The sequence below is a fragment of the Streptopelia decaocto genome, assembly GCF_964273445.1.
Source record: "Streptopelia decaocto genome assembly, chromosome: 5".
Classification (NCBI taxonomy): Eukaryota; Metazoa; Chordata; class Aves; order Columbiformes; family Columbidae; genus Streptopelia; species Streptopelia decaocto.
The window spans coordinates 7782092-7803249 of NC_138659.1; the positions used below are offsets into that span (position 1 = coordinate 7782092).

The 21158-nt window shown below is 52.0% G+C and overlaps 1 protein-coding gene across 1 annotated transcript in view; it reads left to right on the forward strand.

The window, feature by feature from the left end:
- CACNA1E (calcium voltage-gated channel subunit alpha1 E) overlaps nt 1–21158 on the forward strand; it is a 91326-nt gene that overhangs the window by 15141 nt on the left and 55027 nt on the right. The window contains exons 4-7 of the mRNA XM_082054215.1: nt 3941–4044; nt 4884–5036; nt 5576–5757; nt 18150–18253. Coding sequence (XP_081910341.1) covers nt 3941–4044; nt 4884–5036; nt 5576–5757; nt 18150–18253 — 543 coding nt within the window. The remainder of the gene's footprint in view (nt 1–3940; nt 4045–4883; nt 5037–5575; nt 5758–18149; nt 18254–21158) is intronic.

Genomic DNA, 21158 nt, shown 5'->3' on the forward strand with positions numbered 1-21158 from the left:
AAAACCCTTTGCAGCATTCCCCAAGCTGTGTGTGGTGTCCCCAAGGGCCGAGGCTTCAGGGCTGCTGGTGGGATGCTGGGGACGGGAGCGGGTGTGATGCGCAGCCCTTAGCACAGGCAACAGCCGCACGGTGAGTGCTGTAGTGTGTGATAGTGCCCGAATTCGTCGCTGGTTCTATGCTAGTAAAAGGGCTTTGTGTGGGCAGAGTCATCCAGCATTGCTCACGGTTTATTCTGCTAAACTCCAAACAGCAGAGAGTCATTTAAAATGTGATTATTATTTTTTTTTGGCCCCCTGGGAGAAGAAATCCATAGGTGCAGGTCTTCAGCTGGAGGCGAGGGCGTGCGCTTTGCTCAGCTGCTGCGAGCTGGAGCGGTGCCGAGGGCTGAGCATCACTCCGAGGGCTGAGCGCATCGCTCCGCCGGCAGCCCCGGAGCCTGCAGGTGCAGCGCGCCCGGCGGGAGCTCGCCCTTCGCTCCACAGCCTGTAAATAAAGAAAATAATATAATCATCTTGGTTGCAAACACAAAGCATTGGATTTTTTTTCCTCCCCAAAACCGTGTTTTTGTCTGACGGTGATTGCTCACTATTCAATTATACTTTGGGGATTAGCATATATTTCCCATCCTGCCTCCTCTCTCATTTGCATTCTTCCAATAGCTCCTCTCTGCTCTTTTCTCCACCTGAAGTCTCTTCCCCCTTTCCTCTGAAGAAGTAAAACTAACCCCTTTGCCTGGGTGACCTATAAAAACGCCTTCACTTTTTTTTCTTCTTCTTTTTTTTCTCCAGTACATATGATGAAAAGCATGAGATCATTGGGATTTTTATAGCCCAATCTGGCAGCTTTTTCAAATAACTTGGATGGTGAGATGTAATTTTAGTTTGGGTCCTTGCCTAAAAATAAGGAATAATTATTAGCACATCAGACGTGGATATTGTAAGTGTTCGAAAAGGGTTTAAATTGTTCTACAGATACCGGAGCTGCCGCCCTGTGTCAGCACAAAGGTCTGTCACAGCCCCAGTCTCATCTTTGTGCTGTGCATCCCCAAGAGCTATAAGAAACCTTAGTGTGTGTCAATAAATAAATCCGAAATGGGTCATGCTGGCTGATACAGGTGGCTCCCTGAGAGAAAGAGAAAAAAAAGGCATGTTCAGAGGGTTAATAAGCAATTAACAGGTGAGATGCTAATGTCCTGGCTCATGGCAGGGGGTTGGAGTAGATGACCTTTGAAGGTCCCTTCCAACCCAGCCTAGTCTGTGATTCTATGAAAGCAGAAGAGTGTGTTTTGAGCACTGTATTTATTATTAGTGCTAACATGGCGGTGGCTTCTGTGTTTCTGAGCAAAGTCTGGCTATCGGGGATAGGTGATGTCTGTTATTTAGAGCAACCGAAGGGCTTGGGAAAGGCAGATGGAAGCCAGGTTCATGTGCCTGGAAGCTCGCTTGGCTTTTTCCAGCCACCTCCATGGGTCTAACAAAATATCCCAGGGCTGCCCAGACCCTGCTTGGAGGCTCCAGGTGCATCTGCCCTCACCAGGAGCCACACCTGTGCCCGCAAAAGGATGCACAGGCACTTATTTCGTAGCAGGGGCGTCATGTTTTTGTCGTCAGTCGGTAGACAGGTCTGCAGCACAACCCACTTCACTCTGGTGATCTGTCCAAACACCCCTTCTGAAAGAGCTCGTGATGTCCCTCGTCCCCCAGTGAGGACAAGGAGCACGTCACCTTGCCACAGAGGAGTCCCATTCTTAGTAGCTAATTTAGAGCGCAGGGAAATTGTGCCCTGAAATCACCCGAACCTTGCCTGCAGGTTTGGCGTGACGGCTCCCGAGCCCTTACAATGAATCTGGGTTGGCGGAGGACTTTTTGCAGCCAGGGCCCTCTGCTTCTGGTCCTGCCCTGGGGAGGAGATGTGTGGTGTGGTGGGGCTGGGGATGCTGATGGCTCTACCTCCATCACTCCACATGGCTTGTAGGACCACGGCTCATGGTAGGAGAGAGCTGTTAAACCACTCTGCTGCCAGGAGCTTACCTTCTGGGCTTTTCATGGTGCTGGACTTATGTGATTAAGCTCTGGGGCTGGAGCACACGTGCAGCCCAGAACCATCCTTGGTCTCCCGGAGATGCTTCTCCCTCTCTGCAACTGCCTGAAAGGAGGTTGGAGCATGGAGAGTGTTGGTCTCTTCTCCCAGGTAACAAGCAATAGGATCAGAGAAAATGATCTTAAGTTGCATCAGGAGAGGTTTAGATTGGATATTGGGAACAATTTATTCCCGGAAAGAGCTGTTGGGCTTTGGAACAGGCTGCCCAGAGCAGTGGTGGAGTCACCATCCCTGGAGGGGTTTAAAAGACGCATAGATGAGGTTCTCATGGACGTGGTTTAGTGGCAGTGTTGGGTTATGGTTGGACTCGATCTTGAGGGTCTCTTCCATCCACAATGATTCTATGATTCTATGCTCAACCCCAGCTGGAGTCAGCAAACGCCTTTTCCCCATTGCTTTAGAGGGCTGGTTGGACACCAGGCATTGGGACATCAGGAGCAAAAGCTGAAGGAGGGTCTCAGTTTCTCCAATGCAGAATCTGGCATAGTGTGTCCTCTACGCTGGTGTTCTGGGGAGCACTGGGTTACCCTGTCTTTCTTGACAGCTTACACGAAAGAGATGAAAGCGCCCGTGCTCTTCTCTCTCCCACATGCTGCCGAGTAGCCGTGCTTTATCGTATGTATTGATTTTGATCTTACAACCAATTTAACAATGCAGTTCTTCTGTGAGTGCTCCTGACTTAATTAAGTCTCTTCTGTGCTTTCATATCAGCCCAGTGTGTGTACCTGGGGCTGGTCACGGGCTGGGGCACAGGGACTGTGCCGAAAGGGAAAATGCCAGCTCCATATATACATATCTATATCTTCATATATATCAGGGATAAGCAGCCCGATACTCGGGGAGATGTGGGTGATGCTGAGGCCAGGTTTTGCAGCTGAGCCCTTGCCCCGGGAGGAAGAAGAGGCTTGGAGAAGGAGTTGAAACAACCTGGTTTGCTAATGTGAGAGCATTTCGGCTGCCGGGGTATCCTAGGAAACCCAGCCGCCTTTCTGGAGGGGCAGGTCGGTACCTGCTGTACCTAAGGGAGAAGGGGAGAGAAAGAGTGCTAATTGCTTAGCACGCCAGAGAGCTGCTCTGGCCTGTAATTAGATGAATTAGTGGAACAATGACCCAATTTCCCTTGTTTTTTTGGATAGCTGCAAACAACCTGGAGGTTGCTGCCTCCCTCTGTCCCACTCTCCTCCCCATCCCCTCCTCTTCCATCCCCTGATCCTCCTTCTTGCCCAGCACCTGGTGAGTGAGCCCAGGTGCCACGAGTTCTGGCACCATTGTCTGTGGTCCCACAGCTCTGCCAGCATCCCTGAGACGCGCTATTTCCACTGCTGGACGCGCTGTGCGCCAGCTCGCTTCTGCCCCAGTTTGTTTCCCAGAGATAGGATTGAAAAAAATCTTTGCATTTTAAGAGAAAACCTCTGGAGTCCTTCCTTGTGCCTGCCAGTTGCCTTCCAAGGTCATAAAACTTTCATTACTATAGATTTTTGAATGCACGTGAGGTTCTTGCCTCCTTCTCGGCAATCCCAGAGGTGAGACTCTGAGGAAGCTCCATGTGTGGAAGAAGCCAGGGCAGCTGGTGGCTAGAGGTGCTGCCAGGGGAGCATGGGTGACCATCAGGGGAGTGACCCCTGTCTCTGGGGGCACCATCTCTGGTCCATGTGCCTTCTGCCTGGACGGGAATTTAAACCCACGCAACTGTGAGGAGCACTATGTCTGCAGCGCTGACTGTACACCATGGATGCCATCCCGGCCCACGGGGAACAGCGATGGGGTCTGCCAGGGCTGGGTGGCTTTGACTGAGGACTCTGCCCGGGGTGACTCTCCTCTCTCCCTGTCTACCTACAGCATCCTCGCCACCGCTGGGACACACTTCAACACCCACGTGGACCTGCGGACACTGCGGGCCGTGCGTGTGCTCAGACCTCTGAAGCTCGTCTCAGGCATTCCCAGTAAGTTGAATGCTCCTGGTTCTCCTCCCAGGGTGTCCACATCTATCCCTGATGTCCTTCAGAACGAGAAAGGTCCTCATGCCACCTCGGAGATGTAGGGTGCAATCAGGGAAGAGGAGGACGAACCTCCCCGTGTAGTGTGGATCACACACACCACCTTTCCAGCCACCCATTGGGTAGCCTGCAGGGTGGAGGACTGTAGGATGTCAGCATTTGGTGTCCCCAAGTGGCATTTCCCCCCATCCATCCTGCTCTCTGCTGGCACAAAGTTGGGCTCAGCATCTCGCCAGGGCCTGCCAGCGGCTCCGCTTCCCTGGCCATAAGGCGGTGGGTGGATCCTTTAAGGACTGAGGTTTATTCAGGGGAGATTTCAGGTTTTTTTGCAAGATTTTGTCTGCTAGTACAAGGATAAATAAACAAACTAGGCTGCTGCTGGCATCAGTTCTCCTGTCCCTCTTGCCCTGGGCACCAGCTGGGTGGTGTGCTGGATCTGTGCCTTGGGGACAGAGCTGCATGGGCTACCAAGCCCAGGTGGGACAGTGGTGGGCAGGACACCAGAGCGGGGACTTGATGAGTGTCTCACCACAAGGCAGAGACAGAAATAAACCCTACTGGAGTCTTGCCCTGCAGCCTGGCCCTCACTGCTCCCCTGGGACCATGCTGTCCTCTGTGGTCCTCAGCTGGCCAAAGGGATGCTCCAGGCTGTGCTGGCCTCTTGTGTCTGTCTGGCTGTCCGTCCTCTCTGCTCCCTGTTCTCTTCACGTCAGATGTGGGATGGATGTGCCCCAGGCAGGGGGTTTGCACCATGCTGAGCTGTGCTCTTTCTTTTTCCCTCCCAGGCCTGCAGATTGTGCTCAAATCCATCATGAAGGCCATGGTGCCTCTCCTCCAGATCGGCTTGCTACTCTTTTTCGCTATCCTCATGTTTGCCATCATCGGCCTGGAGTTTTACAGTGGGAAACTGCATCGAGCCTGCTACACAAACAATTCAGGTAGGGAGAAGGGCTCTGCACCCACACCACATCTCACTTGCGGGAAACAGCCGGGGCAAGTGCATGTTGCTGTTGTGGGAAACCCGGGGCTGAGAAGATCATAAAATCATAGAATAATTTTGGTTGAAAAAGACCCTCAAGACCACTGAGTCCAACCATTAACCCAACATTGGCACTAAACCATGTCTCTGAGAACCTCATCTATGAGTCTGTTCAACCCCTCCAGGGATGTTGACTCCACCACTTCTCTGGGCAGCCTGTTCCAATGCCCGACAACCATTTCCATGAAATAATTTTTCCAAATACCAATCTAAATCCCCCATGGCACAACTTGAGACCATTTCCTCTTGTCCTATCACTTGTTACTTGGGAGAAGAAACCAACACCCTCCATGCTACAACCTCCTTTCAGGTAGTTGTAGAGAGCAAGAAGGTAGCCACTCAGCCTCCTGTTCTCCAAGCTTGTATTTGATTCCCCTCACCTGTCCCCTGCCTCTCACTTACCTCTGCCTTCTTTCCATCTTTGCTGTGTGCTCACAGGTGAACTAGAGGAGCTGGACCCCCCCCATCCATGTGGGGTGCAGGGTTGTCCCTCAGGCTATGAGTGCCGGGAGTGGATTGGTCCCAACGACGGGATCACGCAGTTCGACAACATCCTCTTTGCTGTGCTGACCGTCTTCCAGTGCATCACCATGGAAGGGTGGACCACAGTCCTGTACAATGTGAGTAGTGCTGCTCAGAGGGCTCTTTGGGAGATGAGGTTGGGATTGAGGAGCTGGAAACAAGTATTTCTTGTGTCCTGGAAACCTGTGAGATGCTGAGTTTCCTTTGTGATGGGGTTGTGGTCAGTCCATCCCATTTGAGCAGGAGATGAGGAATGAAGAGGTGTGTGCTACATGTTTTGCTCTGTAAGAGCAGACGGGGTTTCTGGGCAATGTGCATCCACTGTCTCTGCGGAGCAGGCAATGGATGTGCCTGCATCCCTGCAACAGGCTTGGGGAGCCCCAGAGCTGGGCTCTGACCCCATCTCCAGGGCAGGGGCAGTGTTTCAGTGTCCAACAGGGAGCTGAGACCTTTGGTGTTTGTGCTGCAAATGTCTGTTGTTGCTGATGAAGCTGATTCCTGTGGTTTGCAGCTGCTTGAAGCTGCTGATGCTCAAGCCCTTGGGGTACACAAGGAGCGACTTGGGGGCAAAGCTGGAAGCAGGAAAAAAAGCTACAGGCAATCACAAAGTGCGATATCATTGTGGGTGATTGGCTGTATATGTACGTTTTGGTTTATGGACTAGAAGCAACTGTGCCAGTTCTGTTCCCAGCCTAATTTCAGCATCAATTTTGGTGTCATTGCACCGGGAATGTTTTTATACCCTGGTTCCCATAACGCCTGGAGATTTGCAGAGTGGCATTGCTCTGCGGGAGGCAAATCAGATGCCTTGTGATGGGGAAACATGCTTCCATAGTTAGTTCATCGTGAGCTGAAAGGCTGTTTTTTAACCCCAGGCAAAGGCGCCGCGCTGCTAGCATTGAGGTCCTGCTCCTGCTCAGTCCACCCCAGGGTCCTTCTGGGGGTGCTGGGTGATGTGTGGTGAGCAGACGGACTGTGAAACCCAGGCTGGGGTAGAAAGGGGGGAGTTCATGGCAAGGGGTTGACCTTGCTGTGAGGATTTGGTTTACTTCTTCCTAAAGGAGATGGCAGTGTCTAGATCTGGCTGCTTCGGTGGGGGAGTCGGGCAGGATTGAGCCACCTGGGAGTTCAGACCCAAAAAAGACAGTTTCTTGGCTGCTTCTGGTGCATCAGTGAGATTAGAGCCTTGACTACAGCTGCTAAATCAGGGGCTCTCTGGGTCACTTGGGGAGCCACAGCCCCAGTATCTGAATTTTTTCCCAGCACCAGTTGCAATGCTGGGCAGACACACTGTCACCGTGTCCCCAGTGACCAGAACCGTATGGTGCATCCCTTTCCCGCTCTTCTGCAGAGAACCACCTATTACTTGCCTATAATGGAAAGGATTAGGGACCTTCCTTGGCTTTTAATTGAATGAGAATTGGGACCTTGGTATAGTAAAATGCTGCTGATTCACTTTGGGAGGCGGCGAGGGATGGATGCAGTTCCCAGCACTGTCTTGCTGCACCTCCTGCCCTCCTCAGAGTCTCGCATGGTGCCTCGAGGTTACAAAGGTTATAGGTGCTTGGTCCTTTTGCTGCTTGAAGGCAGCAAAATGTTTGGGGTTTTTGTTTTTGTTGTTGGTTGTAGTAAAAAGAAAATAACAGTGAAGCATACGCATGAGGGATGCAGTCCCTGGGAGGATGCTGGAGGAGAGCTGGGCAAGGGTGGGAAGCCAATGGGATGCTCTGCTGTCACCTTTATCACTCTGAGCAGCAAACCAGAGCAGGCTCCTGGTGCAAACCAGCATGGACCTTATGCCCCAGGCTTGGGGTGGACTCTCTGCTTTCCCACCAGAGTAAAGCAATGGGAGGCTGCATCCTTGCAGGTTAATGCTATGGAGCAGAGGGACATCTCAGGAAAACCACTTTAGCAACCTCTCAAAGAAATTGCTTACTTTAATATTCCCCTGTGTAAATGTATGGTGATTTTTAAGATCCATTTTTCCACAATTTTACTGGGTCTAAAAGCGTGGCTTACAGAATTTGTCAACAGCATCATGAAAAGCTAATTGGCCCTGTGATACGTTCCACATGTGTTATTTCATGGGTGTGCTTGGCGTTTGCCTTGTTTTCATCAACCTTGCCTGTGTGAAATGCTGTCTCACTAGGCAGAAATCACAGTATGGGTTTAAAAAAAAAAAAGAGAAAAGTCTTAAATTGTGGGGTGTTATGGCTTTTCCAGCTCCCATCCCTGCAAGCCTGAAGGACTTTAATTTATTTTATAGGGAAGTTTTGGCTTTGTGGCTCCCCTGGCTACCTCTGTGGTCCAAAATAGGGACAAAGGCGTGTGTGTGTGTGTATATATATATTAATATATTTTTTTCTTCTACTGGAGCAGATGCCCCTTCCCTGGGCTGGCTCAAGACCAAACCTGATTTCTATAGGGACCCGAGGATAAAACAAAGCTGACGAAGAGGTCACTGCCCTACTTCTCTGCTTCTGGAGGCATGGGGTGGGGGCTGGGTTGCAGTTTTGTCATTAAACAGTCCTGTTGGACTGTGGGAAGGGGTGACAGGGCTCTGCGGGGAGAGGGGGCATCCCGATCCTGGTGTTGTGGCCCCAGTAAATTCCCCAGAGTCAGAGCAACCTGCAGACAGGTTTGCACTGCGCTGCAGTGACAACCAAGCTGCAGCTTGGGCATGCAAAGAGTTGACTTGACTTTGCACAGCACCACAGCTGTTGGCAAAGATAGGTGACATTTGCCTCCTGAGCACGTGCATTAAAGCAGCACTGGAACAGAATCATGGAATCACAGAATCATTTTGGTTGCAAGAGACGCTCAAGAGCATCAAATCCAACCGTTCGTCTAATGCTGGCACTAACCCATGTCCCTAAGAACCTCATCTCTGCATCTGTTCCACCCCTCCAGGGATGGTGACTCCACCACTGCCCTGGGCAGCCTGTTCCAATGCCCGACAGCCGTTTCCGGGAAGAGATTTTTCCTGATATCTGATCTAAAATAGTATCCAGGCTGCTAATTAAAAATGCATGGCAAGGATTAACAGGAGCTAACTGGCCACAGTTATTTGCTATAAACCTGAAAAGCCTCTTGTGGCACAAGGGATTGGGACTACAGGGAAGCAGGTGGGCAAAAAGCTACAGGGAGCCTTAGAAGATGGCTGAGCGTTGGGACTCTTCTGGGTGCTTTTGCAGTGGGAGAATGTTTGCAAGAGGAAAGAGAATCAAATTCTTGGTGGCTTCCAAAATAGCTACCAAAATGCAGCGGTTGTGGGCAGATCTGTGTGCCGTAGCCTCAGGGTGTGCAGGTCTTGCAGCCTGTGCGAAGCTGAACAAGCAAGCTGCTTGCAAACAGCCCGGCGGCTGCAAAGACGTTTTGGTGGGGTGCGAAGCGCGAGCCGTGCGTGGAGCCCGGCAGCAGGGACTCTGTGAGAGCGGCTGTAAAACCTGAGCTGCTGCAAGGAGAAGCAGGTTTGCGGTGAGCGTGACTCAACCAGCACGTGCTTCCCGCACGCCCGAGGTGCTGCGGCCAGGGGGATGTGAGGGGGGACACCCTGCAGGAGCACTGGAGCCTGGCACTGCCCTGGTGTTTGTGATCTTCTCTAAACGTGGGGTGAGAAAGGGATGAAATGAATCTCGCAACATTTCACCAGCACGGGAATGGGTTTTTCAAAAGTTGGTTTGGGCTGGTTTTGACCGTGAAGCACCAAACCTGAGATCTTCCCAAGCCTATTTTTTAAATGTGGTGAAACATTCATCCTTTTTGATACGGGGACTGTTCAGGCTGCCCTGATTTGGGGCACTGGGAAAGGGAGATGTGTTAAATCACTGTCTGTGCTGGATCGAAGGCAGGTGTGAGGCTCAGCTGTCCTGCTCCCTGCCAGCTCCCCAGGTGCATTAGTTGAAAGGCTGTATAGGAGTTCAGAGGGGGAAACCTGTTGCAGAGCAGTTATGGGGACAGACTTTTTAGAAGGGCCTGTTATCACAGTTCAAAGGGTGGTGGTTTTAAACTAAAGAGGGGAGATTCAGGTTAGACGTGAGGAAGAAATTTGTTACGTGGAGGGTGGTGAAACACTGGCCCAGGTTGCCCAGAGAGGTGGTGGATGCCCCATCCCTGGAGACATCCCAGGCCAGGCTGGATGGGGCTCTGAGCAACCTGAGCTGGTGAAGATGTCCCATGGATTGGATGAGTTTTGGAGGTCCCTTCCAACCCAAACCATTCTGTGATTCAGTGATTCTATTTTTCTGTGCATGTGTACAAAGTCGTGCATGGCTTTTTGGCATAAACTCCTGGGGTGTCACGATTGTCCCTTGGGATGCTCAGCTGCTCTCACTGAAACACCTGTGATGAGAGCGGTGTGGCTGGGACCTGAGCATTGCTTTTTGGAGGTTGAGGACAGAGACTCAATGAGAGAAGGGTTTGCTCACACCCAGAGATGAGCTAGGAAAAACCTCCCAGAGCCTCAGTGCTTCCACGAGCTGATGCAGCTCCTTTGGACATTGGTGCCTGTCCCCTGGATCCCTGGTCCCCAGGCAAGGGCAGTAGCAGCACCACCCATGTGCTGAGCATCGTAGGGACTCTGCAGTGATGGCCAGTGATGCAAAGACCCCCAAAACCAGCAGCTGCCCTGACGCCAGGGGGGTGGGCAGAGCACTGGAGCAGCTCAGTGCAGCAGTGGTACCTTGGCTGGGTGCTGAGCCTGCCCTGCTGCTCCTTTGGCACGGTGGAGGCTGAAACTGGGAGCACAATGGGTAACTGATTCCCAGCAAGGAGTGGTGCTGGCTGGAGATGATCTCTAGGGAGAGAGGCTGGAGAGTGGCAATGGGAGGGATGGCAAAAAAAGGGAAACGACTTTTCTTTTTTAGCCCTCTGTGCCCTGGGGCGATGCCAGGCACTCAAGCCAGAATGCTTGCGAAGGGAAAAGGGGTCCCATCTTGTGTGTTTTAAATTAAAACGCAACACACACACGCAGAACATCCTGTTAGGGAGGTATGAAAATTTAATCAACACCCAGTGCTTTTAGCAGCTTGGGAGCAAGTACAGATCTGAATGCTATTCCTGGTGGCTCCTGGCTTTGTGGGTGAAGTGGGGTGTGCTAGGGGAGGGACGGGGGCTGCCAAAAAATCCCCAGCACTTGTGGCATCACAGGACAGAGCCCCTTCCTGCTTCGTCCTCCAAAATGAAACTGAAGTGTTTAAAATGCAATTAAGTCAGCGAGGACTTCAGAGAGGAGACTTCAGGTTCCACCCCAAAGGTTTGAAATCTTCCAAACTTTTAATGAAACAAGCTGGTTTTTTTTCCCCAAATGGCTCCTGTTGGTGCCCAAGCCGGCAGCTCGCGTGCTGCCAGCCGTGGGTGCTGGCACCCATCCCCGCCGGGCACGTGTGTGGCAGCCAGCCCGCTTCACCCTCTTCTCCCTTGGGAAAAAATGGCTTTTTCTCCACACTCAGCAAAGCCAGACCCTCACCAGCTTGCCAAATGTTCCTGCTATTTTTTTTTTTTAATCCCTTTTCCCTCTCTGTGTATGTGTGTGCTGAAATGACACAGCAAGAAACAAACTGTGTCTGCTGGAGCCCCAGCTTTGCAGGCAATGTTCTGTCGAAAAATCTCCCTGCCCACACCCTCCTCCCTGCCTGCCTGCACGGGAAAGTCTCGCTCCTAAACTGTCTGCTGGCAGGAATGGGGGTGCTGAGGGGCTGGCGGGGGCACCGATGCTCCGGCACCAATGTTCTGGCACTGCCCAACATCTCCGAGCTCAAGGAAAAGAGGTGACAGAGGGTCTCGGTCCTGCCTGGCCCCTGTTGCTCATCTTTGTTAAGCCTGCAGTCTCTAATTTCATATAGCAGATTTGGCTCTGGAAATTATGTCAGCGAGGCTTTGCAAAGCTGTTTCCACGTCTTCGTGTTGGCATGTGTGCCGCTCAGCATCAGGGCTGGATTGGTGGGGAGAGTTTTGGGGGGGTTCTTGACTGAGGTCTCGCTGGTCTGTTGCTGCAGAGCATCACAGCTGGAGCTGGGGGTGTTCCCACATCTAGAAAATGTGTGATGAGGCTCAAGGTGCCTCCCTGGGCTTGCAGTGTGCTTGGAACAAAGCAAGGATCCAGCCTGGCAATCGCTAAGTTGAAAAGACACCCCAAAACTGATCCCATGAAAAGGAGGCAGCGCCCAGGCTCCAGGTCCAGCCGGAGAGGCAGAGCCTCTGGCACGTGTCTGAGCCCGATGCTGGGAATCTGTACGGGGTGTGGGTTTGGGAGCAGAGGTGGGGACAGCTAGGGGATCATGGTGAGGGGCGGCTGGAGGGAGAGGAGGAGGTGGAGGCACACATGGGGTCAGGGGCTGTAGATCGATGCTGGGGCATCTGGGTGTGAATTCTTGGTGGAGCAGAGGAGAACAGAGCAATAATTGGTCCCTGTGCCCATATCAAATGCTTTGAAAACACTTTTTTTTTTTTTTTTAGCAATGCTTCTAGCAATGCATTTTTTGCAATTCATTTAGAAAACAGAAAAATGAAATATATTGTGTGTGGGTTTTTTTTTTTTTTTTTCCTGTTTTGCCACTTGTTCCGCTTCCCTGCACACACGCACAGACACAAGCATGCCCGTGCACCCCGAGGCAGCGAAAAGGCAGTGCCACAGGCAGGGCATGGGGCAGGAGCCTCATCTGTGGCAGGATGCATCCCACCATGGGCAGCCCCTGGCCCTGCCGAGGAAATGTTCCAATTTCCTCATTAACCTGATTTGGAAAAGCAAAGCGTTTTCATTCAAATCTTGTCCAGCGTCGGGGTCGCTGATGGATACCAGGCAGGGCTGGCAGGGAGTGAAGCACGGTCCTGCACGCAGGAGATCAAATTACTGCTATCAAAGGGAAAAAAAGAGATCTGTTACTGGGCTGGGGAGAGCAGCAGCGGGTGTCAGGGTCTTGAGGGAAATGGTTAGGCCAGGGAATCAGCTGTAAGGAATGTTCTGTTGTTTATTTTATTTTATTAATTTATTTTAATTTATTTTTTATTTTTAATTTTCATTTTTATTTCTATTTTTATTGGTTTTTATGTTGCTGTTATTTTATTTTACTTATTTTTTTATTATTTTATTTTTTATTTTATTTTTTACATTTTTGCTGGGATATGGAGATTTTGAGGCTGTTCCTGCTGGCCTGTGTGTATTTCTCAGCTGCATGCACCCACAGTTTGCAGGGAGGAGCGGGTTGGGGGCTGCAGACTGATGCTGGGAGGATGGCATCAGCCCTGCTGTGGGGACACAGTGGGTGTCACAACCAGGTAAAGACCATCGGGAGGATCCAGCTCTCTGTGGGGTGGGAGATCCCTGGCAGAGAACCATGATGGGACCACCCATGCCACTGGAGGTCCTGTGGATTTCCCTCCTCCTTCCCCGTAGCTCAGCTCTGCTGTATTCCCCAAGCACATCACCGCCAGTTACACACAGTAATTAATGTATATTACCCCAATCTAATAATGTATTGTTTTGGTCTGGATTCAAACAGAAGCCACAGAGGCTCTCTCCTCATGCAGGTGGATTTTGAGAGGGGACTTGACCATGTATGGGCGGTTGATGTTGGCCAGGCTGGTCATGGAGGTCCCCAGGAGACATCTCCTGCTGGGAAGCGGCAAAAAGCTCCCCTTCTCTCCAGGGAAAGACTGAGTGGGAGCCCAGCCCTGCTACCAGACACTGGAGAACCAGCCAGGGTGGATTGCTGTGTGAACGAAGTCCAGCAGCTCCCCTCATCCTGCTGCTGCCAGATGAGTTGGATGCCAACAGCCCCAATCCCCAGTCTCCCTCCCCAAGCTGGTGGGCAATGTGTGGCCATTAAAGCACCCTGCACAGGCAGAACATGCTCTCTGTTTATTTTTAGGTAGGAGAGACTGAATTTATGTTGTGTGTGTGTTTGTTTTTTTTCTTTTCCCCCCTTCCCCTATAGCAAAGAACTCTTAAAGTTTCCCATGTGAGCGCAGCCCGAGGGAGGGTACGTGTGGGCTGCGAGCCTTGTGCTTTGCATTCGGCTTGGGTATATATTTAGATTTCTTTAGATTTCTGGCCCCCCGAGTGAGACCTGCTTTTGCAGCTCCCTGCGCCTTTTCCTGCCCTTTGGAAAAAAAAAAAATAAAAATAATAATAATTAAAAAAAAAAAATATATATATATATATATACAACACAAGAGCTGCCAAAAGAATAACGCCATGCTGGGGGTTGAGAAGCAGGAGCCAGTGGGGGCTCCTTTGCTGGGTGGGGACCTGCCGTGCTGGCTCCGTTACCCCACGAGGTTCCTGTTCCCACGTCTTGGTGGTGTCATTTATAGGCTTGGGGGCTTTGCTGGCAGCGGGGACAGGTTGTGTCCAGAGCTGAGATGTGAGCCTAGTTGTTCAGCTCCTGCTGGGGAATGGTTGGGGGTCTCTACTGATGCCTTGGCATGAGAAACAGCCTTGGGTGTGGAGTCCTGTGGTGAAGTTGTCTCCTTAGTCTTCATCAACAAGCTCATGCTGGTTGTGTTGGTGTCTTGGGTATAGCTGGAGGCAGCAACAAACAGTTCTTGGTCTGATGGCTGTGGGAGAGCTTAGGTGGTGGTGGTTTAGGCTGGTGGGGTGCATAATGCAGAGGTTGTTGTCTTAAATGGAAGTGAAGATGCAGCAAAGATCAACCATTGGGCAGCTCCTCCATTTGGTGAGTGATGGGACCTGGTCTCCAGCACAGGGATCCAGGGACAGGAGCCAGGAATTTCTTCATTAAAGGAGTTACAGCATTTGTGTAGTTTTGGGATTAAATTCCCCCTGTCTACCCTGACCTTTGCATATGATGACCTCCTGGTACCTTCAGCAAAGGGGACAAAAATGGTGGGAAGGCGCAGTGGACCAAGGTAATGAACCACTGCCTATAGAGGGATGTTAAGAACAAACGATGCCCCAAAGGGATGACAAAAGGAGCTGCTCTGTCAAAACAGCTACCTCCTGGCTCTGAAGAAGCTGGTAGGTGCTACAGGAGCTGCCAAAAGTCACGCTGACACAGACCTTGTGAAGGATACTCAAAGGGACAGTGAGCAGTTCCCCACCTCTGCAGATGGATACAAGGCATGGCGAAGCGATGGCTGGGGAGATTTGGGCATCAATGGATATTTCACCCCGGCTTTTGGTCAATGCAAAGACACAGGCAACTAACCGGGCTGGAGAGTGGGAATGAGGACACGGCAGAAGTGGAAGCCAAGCACTGAGACCATTGCACCCATCAGCTGGGAGCTCGGGATGGCTTCCCCTCCCCATGCTCGGAGGGAGCTGGCACATGAAATGGCAGGTCTGGTAACAAGTATTTTTAACAGCTCCATCAAGTTGGGGGAGGCACCATCTGACTGGAGAATAGCGAATGCGCTGCCTATATTTAAAAGCGGGGGGAGGAGGGGAAAAAAAAGTAAGGCAGGCAGGAATAGGACTGTAAGCCTGACCTCAATTGCATGCCATTTCGGAACAGATTTGGAAGGAAAAAGAGGAAAATGAATCATGGGTTTGCCAAAGGTAGGTCATGCCAGGCTAACCTGGCATCAGAGACCTGGAAATGTGTAGAGCTGCTCTTTGTAGTAAAGCTTTTGCTGTGGGAAAGTGTTAATGAAGCAGAGAAAAGGGGAGAAGGAGAAGGTCTTGCTGGTTGGGAAGAAGCATTGAGGAAGGCGAGGGGATGAGCGAGTGAGTGCAGGTTGACCACAGGCCGGTGGTGCCTTGGAGAGGCAGGATGGCAAAGTCTAGGTAGCATCATGCAAGAACAGAATGGGACCCATCAGGATCACTCACTCATGTCTCCTGCATCCAGGAAAGATGAACTGAGCCTAGACTGGAGCAGGGAAGGGTCTACAAGATCAAATAGAGAGGAGGAGCCAGTCATGCAAGAGAGAGCTGGAGGAACCTTGCTTTAGCTGGCAAAGCAGAGGCTGGGGATGGCTCTGATAGCTATCCATAAATACATCGGGATGCGAAATGGTACTTCAGCCAAAGGCCAATGCTGATAAAAGAACAGAGGGATGTATAAAATGACCACAAATAAATTTAGGCTGAAAATTAGAGCAGCCACTAGAGAATAAACTCCAGTAGGAGTAGTGGGATTTTAAGGTAGAGTTGACAAAAGTCTGGGGGAGATTGCGCTGCGAGACCCTGGCAGTCTGTGTTCTCTCTCAGCAAATATGGCCAGGTGTGGTTGTTCCTTTGGTTTCCTGGGCAAATATTCTTCAGCTTCGGGAGTAGAGCAATGGAAGTACATCCACCCATGTGTGTATGCATGCATGTGCATGCACAAATGCTGTTCTGTGTATTGATGTCCTGCTGTGCTGGATGCTTTGTGGTCACTGCCATGAGCTAGAGAAGCAGCAGACAATGCAGAGCCTGTGGAATGCCAAGCCTCTTGTGCTCCCCAAACAAGCCACTTTGCCCCCCCGGCTGGGACCTCTGCAGCCTGGGTGCAACTCTTCCATCTCCTTGGGGAATAAAAGGCTGAATTTTGGCAATCAGAGCAGCTGAGCAGGTACCAGATGATGGGCTGGAGCCACTGTATCCTGGCTGGGCATCGCCAGCTCCTGGTTTTGTCAGGAGCGTTCAGATGTGCCCTGGGAAATTTTATCTTGGGGCCGATAACCCCACGGGAATTGCCCTGTGGTCCATCATCTCATCCCTATTTCTCCATCCATCTCCTGCTGAGCATTGCTGGAGAGGATAAGGCCAGAGGAGGGGTGATGATGGCCCAGCCCTGGGGCAAGATGTCATCTTCACCTGGAGGAAAGGTGTTCATCTGTTTTATATCCCCTGTTTTATATCCCCTCCAAGGACCTTGGGGAAAGCTTGTGCTTTTTGGGCAGGAGACAGTTTCAAAGGTGAGCAATCATGGCACAGGTGGCAAGTACCCAGTGGCATCTTGGGCTGAAGCCCAACCAAGCTTGAGCTGAGGGGTGCACGATGCCGTGAAAACTAATATTGTGTCAAATAGCACTGCTAGAGCAGAGCGTGGTGCCCTGGGTGTCTCTGGAGGGTGGTGATGAGTGTTGCCTCTGTGGGATTCCCACCCCCCTTTGCTCGCTTTTCCTGTGGCCCTGAGGAAAGCGGCTGGTGCTGGACTGGGGCTCTTGAAAGATGCAGGACCTTGAGAAGACATATGTGGTTTCCTCGGTGCTGAAGGAGGAGGGTGGTGAGTCTTTCCAGATGCTTTCCCCAACCTCAAAGCCCCTGTTGTTGCTGTGTGCCCTGTGCTCCTCAGCACTGGAGTCTGCCCATGGCATCCCCCTCCTGATGCTGTGCTCAGTGCCTGCAAGGGGATGTGCTGGTGTCACCTTTTCTCCCTTGGGGCTCAGTGTCAGAGTGGTGGGGGTACCCAGCTGAGGTCCCCACTGGTGCCGTGGTCACTGGAGGAAGACTCCAGCGTGGTGGCTTTCTCTCCTTCTCGGAGATGCGCTTCTCCCCTTGCAGAGCCTTGTCAGCTCCTGCACTGACCGACTGGGAGACGTGGTGCCAATGACTCAGACGAAGATGAGGGCTTAATTAGCATGGGGAGGGGGGTGGGGGAGAAGAGAGAGGAAAAGAGAAAAAGAGTCTTTCATTGCAACAAGATTGATACCACCTCCCCCAGACAGTCACGTTCTGCCGCATCACCCTCCAGCCCGGCGTCATGTGTGCCGTGCCTGACACCGGAGGACAAATGGGGCCTGGGAAGTGGCTGCAAGGTACAGAGGGGCACTGTTTTATTAAAAGCCTCAGTGAATAAATGTCTGGAGGTATTGAGCATGGCTTGCCAGCAGCCTTTCTAGTGGTAAGAGGTCCCCTCTGCTTCTCGGAATTAGGGTAACGCACCTGGGGTAGGAGGGTGTCTGCAAGGGATTAGCGATGATGCCGTCAGCAAAATGCCCATTTGAAGACATGGCGCTTGTCTGCACCAGCCTCTTTCCCCCTGTTCATGGAAGGATAAGCATTAGCTGCCCCTTTAGCTGCCAGCTTCGCTGGCCCTGAGGCACCTTCTAAATCCTTCTCTCAATCTTCACCATGCTTGACAGGCGCCGCTGCTGTGGGGATGCTCTGCCCTGTCTCGGTGGGATGTGCAGGGCAGCACCGAATCAAGCTGCTGGGTGAGGCACACTCAGGGTGGCCCCCATGCTCTCAGCACCCCAATTTTGGGCTGCGGGGCCCTTCATCTCTGGTGATGCCACTGTCTTGGAGCCCCTGTGTCCCTGCAGGGATGGTAGGACGAGGCAGAGGAGAACGGTCTTGCCCCATGAGGGCTGGAAACTGTAGCTGGGGCAAGATGCTGAGCAGTTGGGACCCCCCATCTGAGCATGCCTGCCTGTACAGGCAGCTGCCTGGTGGTCCTCAGGACTTGGTGAGCATGGCCACATTGCACTGAGGAGCCTGGAGTGGGAATCCCCACCACACCTGAGCTAACGCACCCTCCCTCTGCCCTGGGTGCTGGTGTTGAACATAACATCATGCTGGTTTTTGTTTTCTTTTCCCCTCCAGACCAATGATGCCTTAGGAGCCACCTGGAACTGGCTGTACTTCATCCCCCTTATCATCATTGGATCCTTCTTTGTCCTCAACCTTGTCCTGGGAGTGCTGTCGGGGTAAGTGAGATACCATCTTTCTCTCCAGGCCATGCCCATCCCATCTGTTTGAGCCCTGAGGTTGGCTACTGGTACCGCTGTGCACTCCCAGACCCCACTAGCATGTTCCCCCTGTTCCCTATATGCCTGCTTGCCCAAGGGACCATTCTCCCTGGGGAGCAAAGGGGTGGTTTTGAAGATACTTTTTCATTGCTTCACCTTGCTGAAGAACTTGTGGTTTTGGTCACCTGTGAGAAATGGCCAGTGTCGATCTTCTGGCTGCTTGGGACCTGCTGGAGGGGAGAGACATGGGGGAGCCTTATGGGAATTTGAGGCTGGGATGTGTTTGTTGTGGGGTGCGCATCTGCTGGCTGATGGAGTGTGGTGGGCATATGTTGGGACAGGTTTGGGGCACCTCCATGCTGTGCAGGCTGTGGCCATGAGAACGCACGCAGCACCAGGGGTGCTTGCGCCTGGGTAAGGGAGGGGGTGCCTGGGGTAAGAGAAATGCAGCTCTCCCTGTTGTGCACTTCCCAGGGGAAAGGAGGTTTTAATCCAAGCCATTAAGCTGGGTTTGGAGAGAAAAAGGCTTCTCGTCTCCATGACAATGAACCGCAGTTGCATCAGCACATCCTCAACCTCTGGCAGGGGTTGGTGCATGGGGAGAGCTTGCCTTCTGCGCTGGGAGGGGGATTCGGGCTCCTCCGCCCTTGCTGCTGATGGCAGTGGGGACCCTGTGCCCAAGAGCAGGTCATTTATTTTCCTAATTGCCCACTGTGACAAAATAAAAACCACCACAGCATTGGTTTGGCCAGCTGGAAAGTCCTTAGATGCAGGGATCAATGTGGAGACTGACCCTGGTTATGTCTGTCACTGTCCTAAGTGTCCCTGAGAGTTCAGGTGTGGTGGTAGCAGTTTCAGGGGTGCTTCGGGGTCTGTTGATGGGTTGAATTTCTCCAGCTCTCAGTCTGGGGTCTGAGTGAAGTCCAGGGGCTTTGGGGACAGGCTGCAGGAAAGGCTTCATGCTACCTTGCAGGCTGGCAGCTCTTATGGAGGACGAAGAAGACCAAGCAGAGTTGGGTGGCTTTTGTATTTCTTATACCACATCCAGCTTGGGGATTTGCACAAGGTCCAGCAGGGTGCCAGCGTGAAGCAGGAGCTTTCCTGCAAAAACTCAGTGAAGGAAAGTTAGGAAGCTTGGGGCTAAACAGCTAGAAAAGCCCCTTACTGCAGTGTTGGATCATAGAATGGTTTGGATTGGAAGGCACCTTCAAAGCTCATTCAGTCCAACCCCTGCCATGAGCAGGGACATCTTCACCCAGATCAGGTTGCTCAGAGGCCCATCCAGCCTGGCCTGGGATGTCTCCAGGGATGGGGCATCCACCACCTCTCAAACCACCGTGGTGTGTTGCACAGACGTTCAGGCTTTTGGTGTCAGTGGGATGCTTTGAGGCTAGCATAGCTCCTGCAAGCCAGGCACTGGCAGGAGGACCACAGGGTGGCTGGTGGGATGCCCAGCTCATGCTCTGGTCCACGCTGGGTGTGTCTGCCTGTGCCGGGACTGCATGAGGCAGCTGTTCCAATGCCCAATGAATTAGATGCGGTTGACTAGGCCTCTTCCCAGGCGCCGGCTGGCATTTCGCCTGTTTGTTTATCACTAATAGGGTTTGTATTGGGGAAGGATGCAAGCGGGTGGGTGGCCTAATTGGCAATGGAGATGCTCTCGTGGTGTTGCCAGATACCTAGGGAAAAGTGCGACTGCTCAGCTCCCCGGAGGGCTGAGTGAGGTGAGTGGAGGCGGTGAGTTGGGCTCTGTCACCCCATGGCAAGGCCACCCCATGTGCCCTTGTAGCCGGCCATGGCCACAGACATCCCCTGCGGCTGGGTGGATGCTGTACCTTAGCAGTGGTGAAGCATCCTCTTACCAAAGCTGCTGCTGGAGCCACCGAGGGGTGCGACACGAGATAGGAGAAGGTACTTCTGCAGGCAAACAATGTGCGTCCTTGAGGGCTTCGTTCCTCGCTTTGCTTACTTGATTTTTATTGTTCTTAACACTTCTTGCAATCCTCTTGTGCTGGAAGAGAGCACTTGGCTTTTTCCATCCTCTGTCTCCCAGCGGGGGATGCTCAGCCAGGGTCTGGCTGGATCCTCCTGCACATCCTGGAGCCAGGAGGAAAAGGTCACTTCAGGGATGAGCTTCCATAGAAACACCTCCACATGAAGGAAACCTCTCCCCAGCATTACTGCACGGATTTGGGGCATGCAGGCAGCTGAAATCACAGTCACTCTGTTAACTCAGGGTGCAGCAGTCAGCACTGAGCCCTGGCAGCCCACTTGCAGAAACCTGGACACACGTTCTTGCAAACCGCACCATCTGCACCGGTGAATAACGAGGTCCACGTGGGATTTTCAGCCTTCTCGAAGTTCACGCTCATGAGCTGCTGCAGAGCTGCCGCTCTTGCCCTTGCTTTGTCTTGGCAGCGGTTTTCTTTGGGGAAAAAAAATCAAACACCCAAGGCAGGTCCTGAATGTGAAGAGGCTGCAGGAGGACATTTGTATTATGTTTAACTTGCCACCATCAGAAGTTTGCCGGAGCCCAGATTTAGCAAATCTTCTGGTTGAGATGCGCATCTCTCCCAACAGTCAGTTCCCCAACTGTTAAGCTGAGGCATGACCTCCGTGATGTAAACAGCCTGGATCCATCTGCTCCTAAGCACAAAGTATGTGGGAGAGGAAAAAAAATGATTTCCATCATACTGAGGCTCCTCGATTTTTCTCTCTAAATACTAACATGCGCTGGAATTGCTTGCAACACTATTAAGAGGAGATGGCGTTGCTCCAGGCAGGGGCTTGGAGAACCGGTTCTTCTGGGGCTTTGGCATTTATTACTATGTCTATTAACTTCCCCCCTCTATGGGTGCAATTA